Below are 18,649 nucleotides of genomic sequence, written 5' to 3'. Positions count from 1 at the left end.
TTCACCAGTTCAAAATTCTAATGGATATGTCCCCATATTCAGCTACAATTGCAAAAAGATTGTGATTGTATGAACTCAGAAGTTTGCATGCTGAAATTTGAAAACAAAAAAAGACTGTTGTCTGATGTTCAAGAGAAAGAACTTAGTCAAAAATTTAAAAAAAAATAATAAGAGAAGACACTTAAGATAAGAAGAGGACTGACACACAAAGATCTCAAAAAGAAAGAAACGAAAAGAAAAAACTTCAAGAAGTAGCAATAGAAAAAATCTTCGAGATGAATTGTGAGTTAAAATCTGCCTTTTGAAAACTATTATTGCATTGAGCGTGCACGGTTCCGCTTTTCATTTAAAAAGACAGAGCGACGTGTATCAAACTATCAAAACTCAATGGACGAACTTACTGAGAAATTAAATAAAGGTGGATTCAAGATAATTAGGAGCGGGGTTTATCATACACTTTTGCCAAAAAGAGTTGCATCTTTTAAAGGCTGGCACCATGTTGTAACCATCCCCGTGGAAATCATATGAGCCCAAAAACTACCGTCATGCTAAACATTATGATGGGCCATTTTGTACAACCACCATTAAATATCTAGAAAAATTGACCTCATTTATTGGCCCCAAGAAGTCTGCTACGTAAGTCAAGATGACAAATGTCTCGTCTCAATGTGTTTTACTGCGACAAATAAATAGAGCCCTCTACTCATGCATATGAAACACCGTCGTCTGCCTTATTATTGGGTTGTTGCCGAGATATACAATAATTCCCTCAATTTACACTGGAATCCAAATTCCTCAGAACAGTTAACTAAATATTTATGAATTAAAACTTTTCAGGAGTTTAAATATATTTTAAATTGCTATTAGAATTCGGAAATAAAGAATGCGTCAGTAATTCCGGCCCAACATACATTGCAGTTCGGTAAGGAAATCACTCATCAACCACAGCATTAAGTCACGCAATTGACTTCGAAAAACGTTTGAATCTCGAAGAATTTGCCGAATATCAGCTGTGTTCTCGATCAGCTAGTGAAACCAATTGTGATTTTTACTTACACGGAGGATCCGACGAAAACCCCCGATATTAAAAAGTTAGAGATTGAAATCCATAATTAAGTTAATTATGACCTTACTTGTCTTTTTGTGGCTACAAATGCCAATATAAGAAGTGCTTTCAACCGCGTCGAAAGAAAAATTGCTCAGTTGAGGGATGAATTAAATGATCTTATCTCATAAACCTTTTGGAATCCACTAAGGAAGAATATTTTACCAACCAACACTGCCTATTTCTCAAACTAGTGAAGATTTCAAGGTTCCGGAATGATAAAAAACTGAATCATACTTTTTCCCGATGCTATTTGTCTCGCAGAATCTCACGAGTTGTGATTAAGAAGAAGAAAGAACCCATAGCGATACTAAAAAATGGTTTAAAGACGATTGAAAGAAAAAGAAACAAGAAATAGAACAAGAAATTTACCATCTTCAGAGAGTATTCTTCGATTCAAGTTTGGATTCTGAAGATGATGATCCACATGCACCTGCGGCAGCACAACCTTAAAGTTTTATACTTACAATTTCAATTTAAATTAAAGGGGGTAAAAAATTGCCAAAAAGTCAGTCACATCAAACGTGAACTGCCCCTTCGAAAAAATTATAGCAAGAATTTAACCAAGGATTAAGGTTTGAAGAGCAGCGTCTGATGTTCTCAACAACATACTTGAATCACCTGGTACGTCCAACTTCTACGACAAAACCAGTGATGTTCCTACGAAACCTATTAAATCAATCCAACTCTATAGCACAATATTTGAATATTGACGGTTCTCCAGTACCAACTCCCCATGTTTTTTCTCAAGGTTAATCGTCAACGTCCACAACCACACTAAAGAGGCCATCCTCTGCGGTCGGCTCAGCAAGGTAAACTCCCTTTATTATGTGTCCATCATCTCCGACTTCGTCAACTTCCTCAGTCACCACAGAAGGAAAGTTTAGCAAATGGCTGACCCTTAATTCACCAATTAAGCTAACAAGGGGAGAGGTTTAGGTTGGGGTAGGGTTGTGGGTACGGGTATGGTTTGGGAGAGAACGGAAGGAACGCGGCGCAGCACAGCACGAGCTTGAGATGGTGCTGGGTATCATTTGGAAACCTTCCAGTGATATGGTGTGATTTTGCACTAAGATTGCCTATGCTACTTACACAAGTGTTGGATTATTATCTAAGGTAGTATAAACTCTTTGATCTATTAGGTACAGCAGTTCCAATGACCGTGAAAGCCAAGATTAAGCTCCGTGATCTAGAAGTAAAAGTTCTTATCTAGGATGATCTCGTTACCGGTGTTGATCTATTACAAAATATTCTAGGGTTCCAATGAACCCGATGTTGCTGATGGTGGGGTAATGGAAGTAGGACAAACGGGGGAAGCCGACCACCTCGTCATCAGAAAACAATTGGAGAAAGCCTGGGCCAAATTGGTATGTTTATAATAGTAATAATAAACAATTAGTTTATTACCGCACCGAGCCATTGCTAAACACATCATTTTTTCAATATTTGTATGGAAAACCTTAGAAAAAAATACAAGATTCCTACTTCGAAGAAACTAGAAAGTATGTTCCTCAATACCGCAAAAAGGACGAAGATTACATAAAGCATGACGAGTATATTGTCACGGGCAATCAGTTCGGCACACTTGTCGTTTGAACACAATCAATAAAAGCCACCTAACCGCTGGCCAACGACACCGGCACAGTTCGACTGGGTGACTTTCACCATTGGCCCTACACTAATTACACTTAACCTATGCCAATGATGCCCCTAATGGGTCTAACGCTAACTTACGCACACAAGCACTCTAAAACAGCTTACATGCGAGCATCACACGGGGAACAGAACGAACACAGACAGGAGAGTAAATGCGACTGTCCGACGCAACAGGTAGCCAAGATCTGCTTGGAAAAAGGGGTTAAAGAAGGGAAGTCAGGTCGACGCGAGGCCATCTAGCGCTCGCCCTACAAACAATAGCATTAGTGAACAGACGGAACGTGACATTTCTCCCCTCCACGGAGAATGATCGTCCCGATCATTAACACGAAACAACAAATGTATTAATTAAGCACCATACAGGCATACACACACAACATTCAAGCCAAAATCAAATCGTCTAGTCTTAGCCCTTATACTACTCTTAGCCTTAGTCTTATTCTTAGCTTTTACTCTACTCTAACTTAGCAAAAAACTACAACTAAGTGCACTCTAACTTAACTCACACACACAAGGAAGACACGTCTTCCCCGGAAGCTTCCGCACACCCAGTGAAAGCACACCTCTCCGTTACAACGAAGGCACTCCTTTTCACTCTGTCGTGAAGGTACACCTCTTCAACACATTGAAGGCACTCCTCTTCACAACCTCTCTCGTAAAGGTACACCTCTTCAACACAATGAAGGCAATCCTCTTCACAACCTCAAAACAACATAAATCAATCGAGCCAAATGCACACAATAAAACCAGTGACAAACTCAAACGTTCAGTCACACAACAAATCACACAATTTCAAATCCAGACGTATCGGGGACTTCAATCATCGTCGAGGGCGGAGGGCATGCTCGCTCACTCGTTCATCACTAAATCCAGTCGGCAAGAAAGCGTATTTGTCGCAATGCTGCATCCGCACCACAGCTCAAGATTGCTGATCACTCCACTGCACTAGGCGTCTTTTCGTTCACTCGTTGCTTCTCCGATATCTTCCGATAACTGCAACGGGCGATTTGGCAACAGGCGATTACACACCCGCTTTTCACTCAACGTTTTTTTTTTTTGCCTTAGCGGCTTTCGACGAGACTGATGAACACAATCCGGAATTCGACGAGACACATGAGCACAATCGGAGTTTTTTTCCTTCTTCTGTACAAGGGTTCCACGATTCGCCATGATTTTCGGTGATGGTGCTACACAAGGCCCGGATTTCGCCAACCTAAAACAACTTCACCAACATTCACTAAAGATAATAGTTAGAGTTTCATAATTCACAACTCGTTCACAACATCCCGCTTTTTACTTTGCGTCACGATCTTGTCGACGATTGGGACATTCCCGTGAGTAATGCCCAGGATCCCCACAATCAAAGCATCCTTTCTCCTTTGAACAACCGCGCGCTACGTGCCCGGAATCCTCGCAGTTATTGCATATCGGCCGCCCGTCAATTGTCCTTTTATTTGGACGATCTCGCCGCTGGGAATTTCGCCCTCTCCATGATGAGTCATCATTCTAGATTCTAGAATGAACGAAAACCTTTTCCAGTTTCCCTCCACTAAACGAATATCCGTTTGGTTTGTCTGATGTTGGGCTGACGTCCTCAGTTCGTCAATGAGTTTTTCAACCTCCGAGTGCTCAGTAAATGATTCTTTTCAGCACCCAAGTCCAATGACATCGATTTCTTTTTGGGTGCACTCATATGCAACTTCTAGAGTCATTTTGATTTCTCAAAAAAGTTGTCAAAGAAGAAGAAGGACTGAGAAGGTATGAGTTTGATTTGATTTGAGACCTTAGGTGTCTCTGGCCATGGCGCGTATGCGCCACTGGTTGCAGATTACGGGATTCCGGAGGAAACCCTTACACACCGTTTTTCTTTTGTGGTTGTTTGGGGGCATGGATTTAATTATTTAAAGGAGGAGAGGGGGGGGGATTACTGGTTTACAGTCGATTAATCAGTTTAGTTTTTGTGAGGTATGTGATAAGGTGTTTTGCTATTTGTTTTTGTGTGTGTTTAGGGATGGAGTAGTTGAGTCCTGTTATTGTTGGAACGTCCAGGGGGAGCTTCTGTGATACAAGGAAGTCTATCAGTGGGTTTCTCGCGCTCGCGTGGTGTGGACACTCGATGAGGATGTGATTGTTGTTTTCAATTTCTTGGCAGCCACTTGAACAGTACGGTGAGATTTCAGAGTTCCATTTGTTGGTGAAGAAGTTGAGTTTGTTGTGACCACATCTAAGCCTTAGAAGGGCTACTTGGATATATCTTTTCTTGTGGGTGAGCCAAGGTAATATTTTCATATCTGTTCGGTTTGTCACCGCCAGGTTCGTTGATAGTGCCTTTATTTTGATAAATGTTTCTTGTTTGTGTCTGTCTTTGAGTTTTGAGAGGTTTTCTTTAATGTTGGAGGTGTAGGCCATCGTCAAGCCATCTGGATCAGTTCTGGTCTTATTTGCTAGTTCGTCGGCAATTTCGTTACTATATATTCCTGAGTGGCTTGGGATCCAGAGAAAGGTGACTTGCGTTCCTGCTGATTTTAAGTTTTTTATTAATTCAATGATTTCAGGAATTAGTGAGCTGGCTTCCCATTTAAAGTGTGTGACGGCTTGAATTGCTGACTTGGAGTCAGTTATGATTATAATATCTTGCCAGTCGAGTGGGTACACAAATTTGAGTGATTGTTGGATTGCTGCTAGTTCAGCGTTGAAGCTAGTAGTGTAGTTTTCTAATACCCATGCTTTTCTTTCTTGTAATTTACCCTACTAACACGGCCCATCCAATTTATGTAAGATGTAGGTTAATATGGGATGAATACATCCAGGTCACAATTGGGGGGCGGTAGTATAGCGTAGGTATAAATTTATTCGGATCTAGGATGGGATGAAATAAAGAATATTCATCGTAGATCCACCAGCGTATATTCATTAATATACTGATTGTACGTCAAAGTAATATACCCGGGGGTATGATTTTGTTGTGATACCATTTGGTACATACACAGAATGAGCATCACAGTATAACCATATAAGGTACACAGTGGACGAAAAAGCTAAAGAATATCTCTATTTCCAATACACACAAACATTTGTTCCTTAAATGTATGAACAGTTGGTCAAATGGTTAGAGAGGTGAGCTACGGAATTGAAGGTCAGTAGTTCAAGTCTCGGGGTAGACTTTTATCTTTTAATTTCTGACAGAAATCATATCCAAAGATGGATGTTATTTAAGGATACTGTGTATACACAAACCGGTATATTCAAGGGACATACAAATGGTACGTGCGGGGAAGGGGAAATAAGGATCACCATGAAGCATTCCATGGATATGCTGTTTGTATCTCCCTTATCCTTGGGAGTACGCTGCAGTCATATCCATGGTACATCGCTGTGTTAGTAGGGTAGGGATGAAAAAAGCGCAGGATGAAACTTTTTCGAGTTGGTGACACGATCCATCTGTGAATACGGAGAGGGCTGAGTCTGCTGCATTTTCAGTGAATCTCCTGAATAATTCTTGAGTAAGTTGTGGGTTGTTTCTTGCCACTTTTTTTTTATGTTGGGAGCAGTTGAGTTTTTATTTCAAATAGCTGCCAGGGTGGGAGGGGTTCTATCCACGGTATTTCACTGGGGGCGGTGTTGAAGGCTTCTTCTGTGTTTGTTTGGATCATTTTTAGGTGTGGGATCACTGCCGGTGTGCTTCGTAGTTTCCAGCCAGTTGAGTTTAGTGTAAGGTTGTGTAGTGTTGTGTAGGCCGGGTTCCCGGGTCTCTCGTTCAGTTTCATGAGGTATCTGGAGCTGAGCAGGTCCCACCTGTGTTTTATTGGTGTGAGTCCGGATTCGATGTAAATAAGGGCAGTGGGGGTGGATTTAAGACATCCAAGGATGTTGCGTAGTATAGTGTTTTGGGTTTGTTCTAGTTTCAGGAGCTTGGATTTATTCATGGATGACAGGACGATAGAGCCATATTCGATTTTGCTGCGTATAAGGGCTTTATAAATTCTGATTAATAATCCTGTATTGAGTGTAGATTTGCCGGACGTCAGGAGTTTTAGTAGGTTGGCTTTCCTATTGATGCTGTGTAGGATATGGTTGGTGTGGGCCTCCCAGTTTAGTTTGGAATCTAGGATTATACCTAGATATTTGTATTGGTTGACAGGGGTAATCCGGGTTCCGTTGAGGTAGATAACTGGGTCTGTTTCATTTGATCTTTTTCTTGAGAAAGTAATGATGGCGCATTTTGGGACAGAGAATTTAAATTTCCAGGTAGTTGCCCAATGTTCAATTTTGTTTTGATACCTTTGGAGAATGGGTTGGGCTTCCGGTTTTGAAGGTGTTGTTGTGTAGATAGCAATGTCATCAGCAAAAAGGGAAAGTTTGTCTCGTGGTCCAGGCTGTGGAATGTCGGACATCATGATGTTAAAGAGAAGGGGGCTGAGGACACTTCCTTGGGGGACTCCTTTGTGTAGAGTACGGGTGTTTGATATGGCATTTTCTACTTTAACGTTTATTGATCTATCCGTGAGGAAGTTGTTGAGCCATTTTAACGTTGTGCCTCTGATTTTCAGTTTGGCGATTTTGTAGAGCAGGCCCGTGATCCAGGTGTCGTCATACGCTTTGGCGAGGTCGAGGAAGATAGCTGTTGTGGTGTGGTTTTGGTTGAATCCACTTTTAATAGCTGCTTCTAATTGGATGAGGTTGTCTGAAGTGGTGCATCCCCGTCGGAATCCAGTCTGGTGTTTGGGTAGGAATGAGTGTTTGTCTAAGTACCATTTTATTCTATTGTTGATCATTTTTTCCATAAGTTTTGCCAGGCAGGAGGTCAGGGAAATCGGACGGTACGAGTCGGCGTTTTCTGGTGCTTTCCCAGGCTTTAGGATTGGGGTTACTGTCGCGTTCTTCCATGCATTCGGTATGTATCCTGATTGAAAGGTGTAGTTTAACGTAAATAGTAGGGCGTTTAGATTTTCTTCAGATAGGTGTGAGAGCATTTTGTTGTGGATCCTATCGACGCCCATGGCTTTATTTGGAAGTCCTCTTGTGCAATTTTTTAGTTCGATAATATTGAACCTAGTATTGAGTGGATGCGGGTCTTCATTAACGATTGCGTCTTGAATTATTTGTTGGTAGAGGATGTCTCTGTCATCTACTATCTGTGCTGTGTTGGGGCAGAATTGGTCCAGCAGGGCATTTGCTTTCTCCATGGGGGTTGTTAGATGGTGATTTGATGCACCGATTAGATTAGGCCATACGTATTGAGTTTTTTTCCCGTTGATCATCGACTTAGCAAAATTCCAAAATACGGAGGTGTTCCCAGGGTGGTCTAAGGAGTCGATGTACTTCGTCCATGAATCGTTCTTTGCTTTCATTATTGTTTTCCTTTTGATGGCTTCTAGTCTGTTTAGTTCAATTTTGTCTGTTTGTAGTAAAGTTGATCGCCACTTGTTGTACGCTCTTCTTGCGGCGCTTGTTGCTTTTTTGCATTGGGGGTCCACCACGATTTGGGGCTTTCTTTTGGGAGCGGATTTTTGTTGGGCGTGAAGAGTTCTTGGCTGGCATTTATAATGGAGGTGTAGAAGGTGTTGTAGGCTTCTTCCGGGGAGCTTGCATCCCTGAGGTTGTTATTCGTGAGTGATTTTGACACGATTTCATTCCATTCGTCCCATTTTTCATCTGTAAATTTCCAGTTAGGGTTTGGTATGTTCGGGGGGGATATGTCGAGGTTGACATTGATAATGACGGGTAGGTGGTCACTACTCCAGTAGGGGCCGGTGTGGATAGTCATTGATGGGGCTAGTTCCGGTGATGCTATAGTGAGGTCGATTGTTGAGTTTACGGGGCTGTTGTTGCTGGGTCGGGTTCCTAGGTTTTTCGGTGTAATAAGAATGCGGTTGGGTTCACTTATTAAGTATTCACTAATTGTTTTTCCATTTCTATTTTCAGGTCTTCCTTCTTCCCATAGTTCCGAGTGTGCGTTCATGTCACCGCCTATGATCGTCTCGTTGCGTGGGGTGTTGAAGATTGACTCAATCTCTTCTGCTGTGCATGCATTGCCGTTTGGGCAGTAAATGGATAGGATATCGATGGGTTGGTTATTCCTAGTCCTAATTGTTATTCCTATTGCTTCGATGTTCCTTGATGGTGGGAGTGGTAGGGGGGCCGTCGGGATATTCTTCTTAACTAGTATGGCTACTCCGCCACCTAGTGTTGGACGGTTAAGTGTAAAGGATTTGTATGCTGAGAATTTGGCTGTGTAGTTATCTCTCCAATGGGTTTCGCTGAGGAGGACGATATGGGGGTTGGTTAACTTAAGATTGTATTTAAACTCCTGTAACTTAGATTTGTAGAGGCTTCTTGCGTTCCATTGGATAACTTTTAGTGGTTTGGTCATTTTTTTGGTGTGTTTTGGTTGGTGCTAGTAACGGGGTTTGGTTTTGCTTGGGGTCGGAGGTTTGGGCTTATTACTCTCTCGAGGAGGGAATGAAGTTTCGCTAGTTGTTCTTGGGTGTCGGTGAATCCCTTACGCATTTCCTTATTATTTTGGTCTACTATTGTGGGTAGGGCGACGAGGGGTTCAATTTGTTCCTTCACTGTTGCCAATTCTGATTCCAGGTTAGCTACTCTGGTTGTCAGTTCCGTGATGGGTGGGGATAATAAGAGGTTGTCCATCTGCTGTTTCAGTTGTTTGACTTCGCGGCGCAGCGCCAGGATTTCAGGATTCTCTTGTTCAATGGAGGGTAGGTGGATTGGTTTCGCTTGGTGGTCTCTTCTATCTAGGAGTTTTCCTGCTTCACTAATCGGGATATTGTTCTCATAAGCGAATCTTATATTACTTTCTGTTTATTGGCAAAGAGGGGGCAAGCATTTGAGCCCGCGGCGTGACCTGTCTTATGGCATGTTGGGCATAGTAGTGGATTCGGGCAAGAGGGGGATGGGGGGTGTTGTTGGGCGCAGTATCTACATATTGCAGCGATTTGGCAAGTATCTTCTTGGTGTTGGAGTGACCAACATTGGCGGCATTGAGAGGGGCGTGGGATGAATTTTTTAACTCTGAAGATTTCGTGGGCTACGATAACTTCACTAGGGAGGATTTTAGAGTTAAAGAATAAAGCTACTGTCGTCAGTGGTGATTTTCCTCCTTCTGGGCCTGAGTGGAATCGTTTAACTTTTATGACTCCTTGGTTAGACAATAGTTATAGTAGGTCGTTGTCGGAATTGTTAATGGGCACATTGTAGATTATACCTTTTAGTTCAGTCTCTGATTTACTTAGTGAACAGGTGATTTGGAATTCTTTTACCGCATGTAGCTCTAGTAGATTTTTCTTTTGCCGGTTTGACGTGGGGTAGATGTAGAGTTGTCCATGCTTTGTCCACTTAGTGCCATCTTTTACGGTGCCAATAGTGTCGATTAGTCCGTTGATGAAGTGTTTTTTCTCCAGTAGACTTAGCTTGTCGAATGATTGGGGTTCACTAACAAGGTTCACAATCACAGGGGCTCCATTTTCAGGGGGAGAATTAAGAGTGTCAATCAGCCGGGCGTGTTGGGGGCGAGGCGCGTGAGGGTAGTTTAGTCTTCGTTTGGCATTGCCTTCTTCGATTCCATCCATGGTGTGGTCGATGGGCTCGGATAAAGAGATTGGATTTTGTTCGTCGGTCATAGTCGCGTGGGCGAGGTGTAGAATGGGGGTGGGGGAGGAGGTGAGATACAGATGTGACTGATTTGGCGCACCGATTGTTTTACGTCTATCCACGGTGACGTCTGGCACGTAACTCCCTGAGAAGGTATGAGATTAAGTCGTCTGCTTTGTTTTTTTTTTACCAAGTTGAAATTGTGGCTGCCGTTTATTTCTTTATCATTTTTCAAATAATTTAATAATTACGACAAATGGAATGCTATGGCATGAAAACGTTAACAGAACATTTTTATCCGTAATTATTTATCCTTAAAATTCTTTCCCGAATTAGTTCTATGTAACTTAAGAAAACTCAAAATCCATCTATTGCGCTTGGCAGGCGAATTTCATTCATCTCCAAAGCCATCTATTGAGCTTAGCAGGCGAATTTCATTCGTTTCCATTCATTCGTTTCCATTTTTTCCTCCAACAACACCCACCCACCCACTCCAACCCCACCAACCCCAAAATGCCTCGCCCGAAATCCCTTCGGGAAATTCAAAACAACTTTTTGCTGATGTTCGCACGAATGGCACGATGTTGTCCTAGAGGAATAAAAACTTTTGTGTTTAATTTATACCTTCTATTGAATTAATTAATTCTCTATACTCGCGAGTTCAATCAAATCTGGGTTTAAAAACTTTACGACACGTCCTTAAAAAGCAGTAGAATTCGCGGGCGGTTTAAACTTTTGACTTTTTCAACCTTGAGCACCTCTAGCGATAAAATTTTTAAACTCGGATCATAACAATGCCTCCCAACAAGTTCCAGATGTCAATCGTCTAGGGGAGCTGAGATAACGACGATTTGGGTACGTAACTTTTCTACGCTACGCAGTATTCAATTTGCCTTTCTCGTATTTCAATGTCCATTTCTTCCTAATTCGGATTCCTTTCCCAGAATTGCTTTCATCATGACTACCGAAAATCTCTCAGCTGTCCTTTACTCTGTCAACGATATTCGATTGGTAACAACTATTATCAATGCAATTAATTCTGTTTTCCCTCATCTAGCCTATTATTATAATTATTCAGGAAAATCGGACTACCCCTAAGGCTCAAAAGAATGGTAATAATGATAATAAATCAATGAATGGAAGCACTAGGGAAAATGTCCCTGTGCACCATTGCTCATAATTCTTTTCTAGGAAACAAAAATAAACTAAATAATAATTTTTGTACATACCAGAGGTTTTGTTGCGAATGGATAAAGTTGGAATATGTGGATCTGATGTCCACTACTGGGTGAATGGAAGAATTGGTGATTTTGTTGTGACCAAACCAATGGTTTTAGGCCATGAAGCTGCTGGAGTGGTGCATGAAGTTGGAGAAGGTGTAACACATTTGAAACCAGGTAGAAACTGCAAATATTTAGTTTATAAGATTAATTGCTGTTGTACATGATTTTTTCTACTTACATAAGGCGATAGAGTGGCGATCGAACCAGGAGTTCCATGCCGATCCTGCGATTACTGCAAAGGTGGTCGTTATAATCTATGCCTGGACATTGTTTTCTGTGCTACCCCGCCCTATGATGGCAACTTGGCTCGTTATTATACGCACGCTGCTGATTTTTGTTACAAACTTCCGGATCATATGACCATGGAAGAAGGAGCTCTTTTGGAACCTCTTTCAGTCGCCGTTTACGCTTGCCGCAGAGCTGGAGTCACTATCGGACAGAAAATCCTAATTTGTGGAGCTGGACCGATTGGTCTTGTCTGTCTCCTCACCGCTAAAGCTATGGGAGCATCATCCGTCATTATTACTGGTAATATAACAATAGTTTTAAAAAATGTGTGCATCAAGATTGTTAAAATAAACTTAAAATTGAACGACAGACATATCTGAAAGCCGATTGGAAGTTGCTAAAAGTCTGGGAGCTGACCATACTTTGCTGGTGGGTGGAGAGGATGCGGAAACATTGGGCAAACAAGTTGCTGGAAAACTTGGTGGACCTTCTGACGTTACCATCGAGTGTAGCGGTGCTGAATCTAGCATTAGGCTTGCCATTTTTGTAAGTTATTGGATCAAAGCACAACTTATTTTTCAATTAATTTAAGGAAATGTTACCTTTATAGGGAACTAAAAGTGGAGGAGTTGTCGCTTTGGTTGGACGTGGACCAGCAGAAATCAAATTGCCAATTGTTAATGCAGCCGTCCGTGAAGTTGATATTAGGGGGATTTTCCGTTACGCCAATTGGTAAATCCTTGAATAACTTGATTGGTAAATTATCATCTATAACGGTTTAAAAATTACAGCTATCCAACAGCATTGGAGCTGGTAGCTAGTGGACGTGTCAACGTTAAACCATTAATCACCCATCGGTTCAAACTGGAAGAAACCGTGAAAGCCTTTGAAACAGCCCGTACTGGTGCCGGCGGAGCAATTAAAGTGATGATATCGTGTTCAGATTAAAAAGAACTATTTGTTCCTTGTTCATTCAACCAATTGTTTGGGTGGTAGTTTTTTTCTTGGTTAATTCTCTGGGGTGGTGGTGGGGGGGGGGGGGGGAAACACATGAAGATGAAATACACAAAAATATTAACTGTTTACATTGGACTGACAACTCCTTTCAACTGATAGAATGACACCTGAGACCCTTCGCCTATGACTGCAATTAAAGGCACACTTTCGGAACCACATCGTCGTTTGAATCCTTCCAAACACGACAGACTAGGTGGCTTTGAGGTCCATTTAGCGATAGCCAAAATATAACACGGTGGGCCAGGATTGGACTTGCGGAAATGCCGACCTGGTGAAAAGACGTCGTAACAAACTTGCAATTCATCGTCATCGTTGTGTTGATTCAATTCTTCTGTGGATGGATTGTACAATCCATAATTGGCATAGTACGGATCCCCTGCACTCGGAACGGATAAGTTAGAAACAATTCTAAAATATTAGAGATGAAATTACCAATGAAATTCCCCAATAGAAGAGGTTTAGTTTTCCCGCTGAAAAGTGGATTGTTTGAAGCAAAGTTGAGATTAGTCGGAATTTCTTCGAGTTCTGAAAAAATGTAGAAATCCCTTTTGTTGAGGACGTAGCTACTTTGTCGGTTGCGAGTGTTTTCAGGAAGAAGTTGCTGATCAGGAAACTTAATTTCAATTGTTTCCGTTCCAGGGCTTAAGAGATGTGGAATGCAGTCATAGTCACTTGGTTCAGCCGCTGGAGTCAGAAATCGCAACTTTACGGGGCTATTCACAGTTTCAGTAGGCAAATTGACAGCCTTTGTTTCCATATCGACAATTGCTACACTGTTAACAATGAGATTAGGCTGTTTGTCTTCCACCTTCAATCTTTTGGGATTCAAATTCTCCATAGATTCACCACTCCGTTTTGAAGAAGTAACCGGAGGAGGATTGACTCTACGAATAAGACGATAGCCTTGTCGGCACAAGTGAGAATACACGCGATACTTGAGAATTGAACATGAATTTTCTGTAAGCAAAAGTTGGTATGCTTGTTGAACACTGACTGGGGTACCAGAGTAGCACAACTCTAATTTAGACTGTGAATAAACAAGGCAATCATTAATAAGAGTTCATTTTAGGTGTCCCACAGAAAAATGTTACCACTTCGATAAGGAACAGTGCTTCTTCTGGATGAAGAAAAGTTTTGCCGTTCCTGTTGTGTCCCAAAATATCCCAGCCTCCACCAACTTTGTTATCAACCACAGCAACATTTTCTTGAGGAAGCCAATCACCTCTTGTAAGCAATTTCCTAAAAAACAACATTTAAGGTTCATGGCTGTACAACGTGAAACCTTTAGAAAGAATCAGTTTCATACTCTCCGGATCGAGGAACGTCATTTGATGCAAGGCCTGAACAAAAATTCTGATTAACAACTGAAGTTAAATGAGCAAAGTTCAATTGCACCACCATGCCATACCTGAGATGTTAGCTGTCGAATAACCGTGTCCCAATGGATGACTTTACGATCCACTAAATGCTGGATGAGATGCGGCCGGTACTCTTCGTATTGCGCCACGAAAAGACTGGAGAGAAAAGAGAATTGTTATCAGAATGAAATGAATTTGAAACAGAATGAAACTCACCTGAGTTGGAGATAGGCATTTTTACGTAAGCGATCTAATCGCAGGTGGTCAGAATGTCGATGCCGTGAGGAAAAGTGCCCTGTCGACCGACGTGTTCCTGGAAGGCAGAAGCGGCAGCCCGTCGGCAGTTAACCTCACGATCGAACACGGTGGTGATGACTAGGGCTTTAGCCAACCGATGGACGAATGGCTGGAGCAGAGACGGGTCGTAGGATCGGGCAAGAGCCCAGCAGAGGTAACAAGCGGCATCACGTACAGCCGAGCCAACGGAAAAGTTACCGCGTAACTCATCGTACAGCATGGCCTGCTCCATAAAAGGCAAGACAGAAGACAATCGCTGGGGCTACAGGCTCGGTTCCATGACGGGCTAAAAATGAAGAAGGGGGAGACAATTTGTTTTTTAACAATTTTTTTTTTAACAATCAGATATAAGCTTGGACATTTAAGACAATTTTAACCTAATTCGGCCAAGGCCAAACATCCTCCATGCCAGGCCATATCCGACTCCCAGAGTGAAGAAAGTTCCATGATCGATTCAATTACCTGATTAATAATTAATTCGTTGTAATAATAATAATATTGTTCAGTGTTTTCTATAGAGATACATGAATTACTGAATGCAAGCCACACAACAACAATGAATAAAGCTGATTATTATTACGTCTTCATATCAATATTAAGCTAACCTGGTCGGCAAAGTTCTTTGATAAGTGACTGGTCAGCCGCCCAATGCCTTTTGCTGCAGAGTACCTGTAAAAAATAAGATTTTCATGACAAAGGAATGCTTTAAAAAATGAAAGCGATTTAAATACAGTACTGGACTTCACGGTTCTTGTCTCGGAGGGCTTGCAGGATCTCGTTAAGTACTTCTTCGATTTCTTCCGGCACGTCGTAATCGTGGTCATCTTCATCATTCACCGAAATAGCTGCTTTAGTCTCAATGGGTTGGCTCTGTTGCAGATTGGCAGCTAATGATCTGCTGCCCCGCTGGTATCTCCAAGAGGCAACTCGAGGTTTCAAGAATATCAAACCTGCCATTCAGAAATACATGAAACGTTTTAATTACTTCCAGCTAAATGAATCGAAAAAGGGGCTCACCTATCGCTGCGTCAGCTTCACCAACGGTTTCTTAACTGTATAAGCAATTCTGACGGTTGGAATTTAATCGTCAGGATGGTACGCAGCACAGCATGTGCATGCTTCATCATTTGTTCTCTTTGCTCATGTTTGAATACGCCGGCCAACGTTGAAAGAACTCCTTTTTTGAACTGAGCACTATCTTTGGTAAGAGCCTGTTGGAAATAAAACAGTAAGCTTGACAGTAATTTTCAAGTTGAAAACAAAAGGGCAAACCTCATGAGCCCAATTGATGTATCCCGGTAGATAGGAATCTTTGACATCAGGCCTTGTAAGATAGATTGCCAATACATAAAAGGCCATGTCCTGAGCTTTTGTTGTCCCAGCCAGGTATTTCTTACAGACATTCTGAATTCTGAAAGAAATTTTAATCATCTTAATTCAAAAGACATCAATATTGTTTAATTTTGTTCTTACCTTTCCATGATTGGCTCTGAAGTACTGGTGTCAAATCGCTGAAGGTGGAATGGGATTTTAACTACAATGCTGAGCCAGAGAAGCAAGCCGTAATGAGTCTCCCATTTTAGTTGCACACCAGGGTCTTGGGTTTTCCAAGTAATGTAGCAAAGGCTCCAGATCGGCAGTCTAGAAAGAATTTTTATTTAGACGATTACATCACAGGGAAACTCTATAGTACATTACCTCATGAGGAAGATGTCTTGCTACAACTTTGTAGCCCCTGACTTTCGATATAAAGTAGAGGCATCGGAAGGCCACATGTTTCACCTCATAATCCAGCACTTCCTCTCGAATGATGTTGATGAATTTAGTGAGTAGTCCATTGAGGTGTGAATCGATTGGGCTTCAAATTGGGGATTCAAATTGGGCTGCACTTGTGCACACGTTTGCGTGACTGCTGCGCCACTTTTTCTCTCGCTGTCAACCTTATACAACTAGCGCTCATGGTGGCGGAAGGGCATAAACTCTTATTACCAAAACATTTAAAATTAATAGTAATGCATTTCCTCCTCTTCCAAGTCGACCCAAAAATAAAAAACAATCTACTGGTAATAGTTTTGATAATATATAATCTTTCTTAAGATTTATAACAATTATGTGATTAACTCTGCAACAGGTGACAGTATTACCAAAGGAGCCGGGATTGGTACAACACTTAACATGGAACATGGTTTATTTGCTTTAATAAGTGAGCAAAACAATGCTTATATAATACATATACAAATGTTTATTTACAGGAGACCTGTTTGAAGATATTATACTGGCATCAAATGATGCAGAGACAATTAGGCCTAAATCTCCAGCTGCATTTGGCTTTCAACAGTCAACGTAAAACAATTTCACTCAAAATTTCTGTCTGAGTTTCTGGGCGTCCCTAAACTGCGAAAGCGAAACGCGAAACGCGAAACGCCTAAAATGCGAAACAGCTGTGCGAAACGGACCCAAAAGTTGGGACCTTGTTTCGCATTTTAGTCTTTGGGTCCGTACTAAACTGCGAAATCGGTGTTTGCGAAACGTCGCAGTGTAAACGTCTTGGTAGCAGACGACAATGGACGCCGTCAAGGCGTCAACAAACAAATTGTTAAGAGTTTCAAATTTTCGAGACTTCGAGTTTCGCGCACCTTATGGCTGTCTATTTGTGTGTTGACCATGAATACGGAATACCTTGAATGCAATATGCAATAGGTGTTTTTAATTAGAAGATTGGTATAAAAAAAATTAATGGAACTTCTCGTTTCCATGTATCAGTATCAATCAGATTCCCGATCAGATTATCATTCTTAATTTTAAGGGAAGTTTATTTAGTTGATTAAATTTTAGCTTGATTTGGAACATGGTAGCTTTGATTTTTAGCTTGATATAAGGCACTCATACTGTTATGATCGATTATTTCTTTGTGCACGTACATACTGGTTGATTTAAATCATTTAATGTAATGTATGCATTACCTAATATTTTATTATTTAAAAATATCACCATAACGTGCTGCTCTATGTCTTTCATTAGTTTAATAATCGTAAAATGTATATTGAAACATACAGGGGTAGTGGCGAAGAAATCGAATTTGATTGCCCCCCTTCCTCCTTTAATGCCTTATCATAGCGGGAGACAATGAAAAATGGCGGCAATCTCCGTCAATTTGGACCTCTGTGGAGAAAAGGAAAACTTTTTGTTTCGCAAGATGTTTCGCTCTTTAGTATGCCCTCCGGCATTTGGTCCCGCGAAACGGTCCCAAAATTTTGGTCCGTTTCGCACAGCTTTTCCGCATTTTAGGCGTTTCGCGTTTCGCGTTTCGCTTTCGCAGTTTAGGGACGCCCTGAGTTTCTGGTTTCTGACGCAAAAGGCAAAAGACAAGTTGCGGCTTTCAGCCGCTTGGTTCGCTGAAAATGTGTTGCGTTTGAGACTTTGAGCTGTTTGTTCTTTGTAGAAGTTTAATTTGAACGTTGATTATTAGTATTACACACGTCATGGCGACATCCGTGTTGATGAAATAGGTTAATACGTTTACGTTGACGTCGGTTTATGTGTCGTCGTCGACTTTAAGAACAAAATCAATTTGTGGGCAGTTATTGTTTACCCATCAATTGTGTAGTCGATCCGGCCATCTTAAATGGTAAATTCCTGTAGAAATCCAACATTTCTATCTGAATAACGTCGTTATTTGTTTTTCTTTCTTCCTCGATTTTGTTATGAATCGAATTCTTTTCTGTCCGTCCTAACTCCTAATACAAAAGCAATCGCAACGGGTGTATTTTTCGATTCAAGTGTAGGCTATGTAATAAGGAGTATAAGCTGGATAAAATTTGTCTTATTATTAACGATATTCAATTTCTTTTAAAAATCATATCCAGTCCCGCATCCAGCAACAACTGAGAGTTTGCAAGTGCCAAAAGAGTCACGGATAATACGGGCAATCTCATTATAGTTTTGCTTAGCTCTTTGCAATAATGAAAAAAAAATATCAGACGAATATCAGAATAATTTACCATCGGAAACACTTGATTTATTGCATAATTTTTTTTTATCGGATGGTTAAACGCAGTTAAACGAACTATCGCGAACTATATATTTGACACAAA

The 18,649-nt window shown here is 41.3% G+C and overlaps 1 protein-coding gene across 2 annotated transcripts; it reads left to right on the top strand.

Annotated features, from left to right (window-relative positions):
• The first annotated feature begins 11,082 nt into the window (after nucleotides 1-11,082).
• On the top strand, nucleotides 11,083-12,924 carry LOC124199374 (sorbitol dehydrogenase-like). 2 transcript variants are annotated; one of them, XM_046595182.1, is made up of 8 exons: nucleotides 11,083-11,227; nucleotides 11,317-11,383; nucleotides 11,451-11,484; nucleotides 11,605-11,769; nucleotides 11,839-12,183; nucleotides 12,254-12,429; nucleotides 12,494-12,615; nucleotides 12,675-12,924. In XM_046595182.1, the coding sequence occupies exons 2-8, from the start codon at nucleotides 11,330-11,332 to the stop codon at nucleotides 12,829-12,831; spliced, it is 1,053 nt and encodes a 350-aa protein (XP_046451138.1). In that variant the 5' UTR covers nucleotides 11,083-11,227; nucleotides 11,317-11,329; the 3' UTR covers nucleotides 12,832-12,924. The 2 variants fall into 2 exon arrangements, with proteins under 2 accessions (XP_046451138.1, XP_046451139.1); XM_046595183.1 differs by having other exon boundaries at nucleotides 11,227-11,383.
• The last annotated feature ends 5,725 nt before the right edge of the window (nucleotides 12,925-18,649 follow it).

Source organism: Daphnia pulex, chromosome 8, assembly GCF_021134715.1.
Source record: "Daphnia pulex isolate KAP4 chromosome 8, ASM2113471v1".
In the NCBI taxonomy this organism is placed as follows: Eukaryota; Metazoa; Arthropoda; class Branchiopoda; order Diplostraca; family Daphniidae; genus Daphnia; species Daphnia pulex.
The sequence above is the reverse complement of the archived record's forward strand: the minus strand, read 5'-3'. Positions and strand labels throughout refer to the sequence as shown.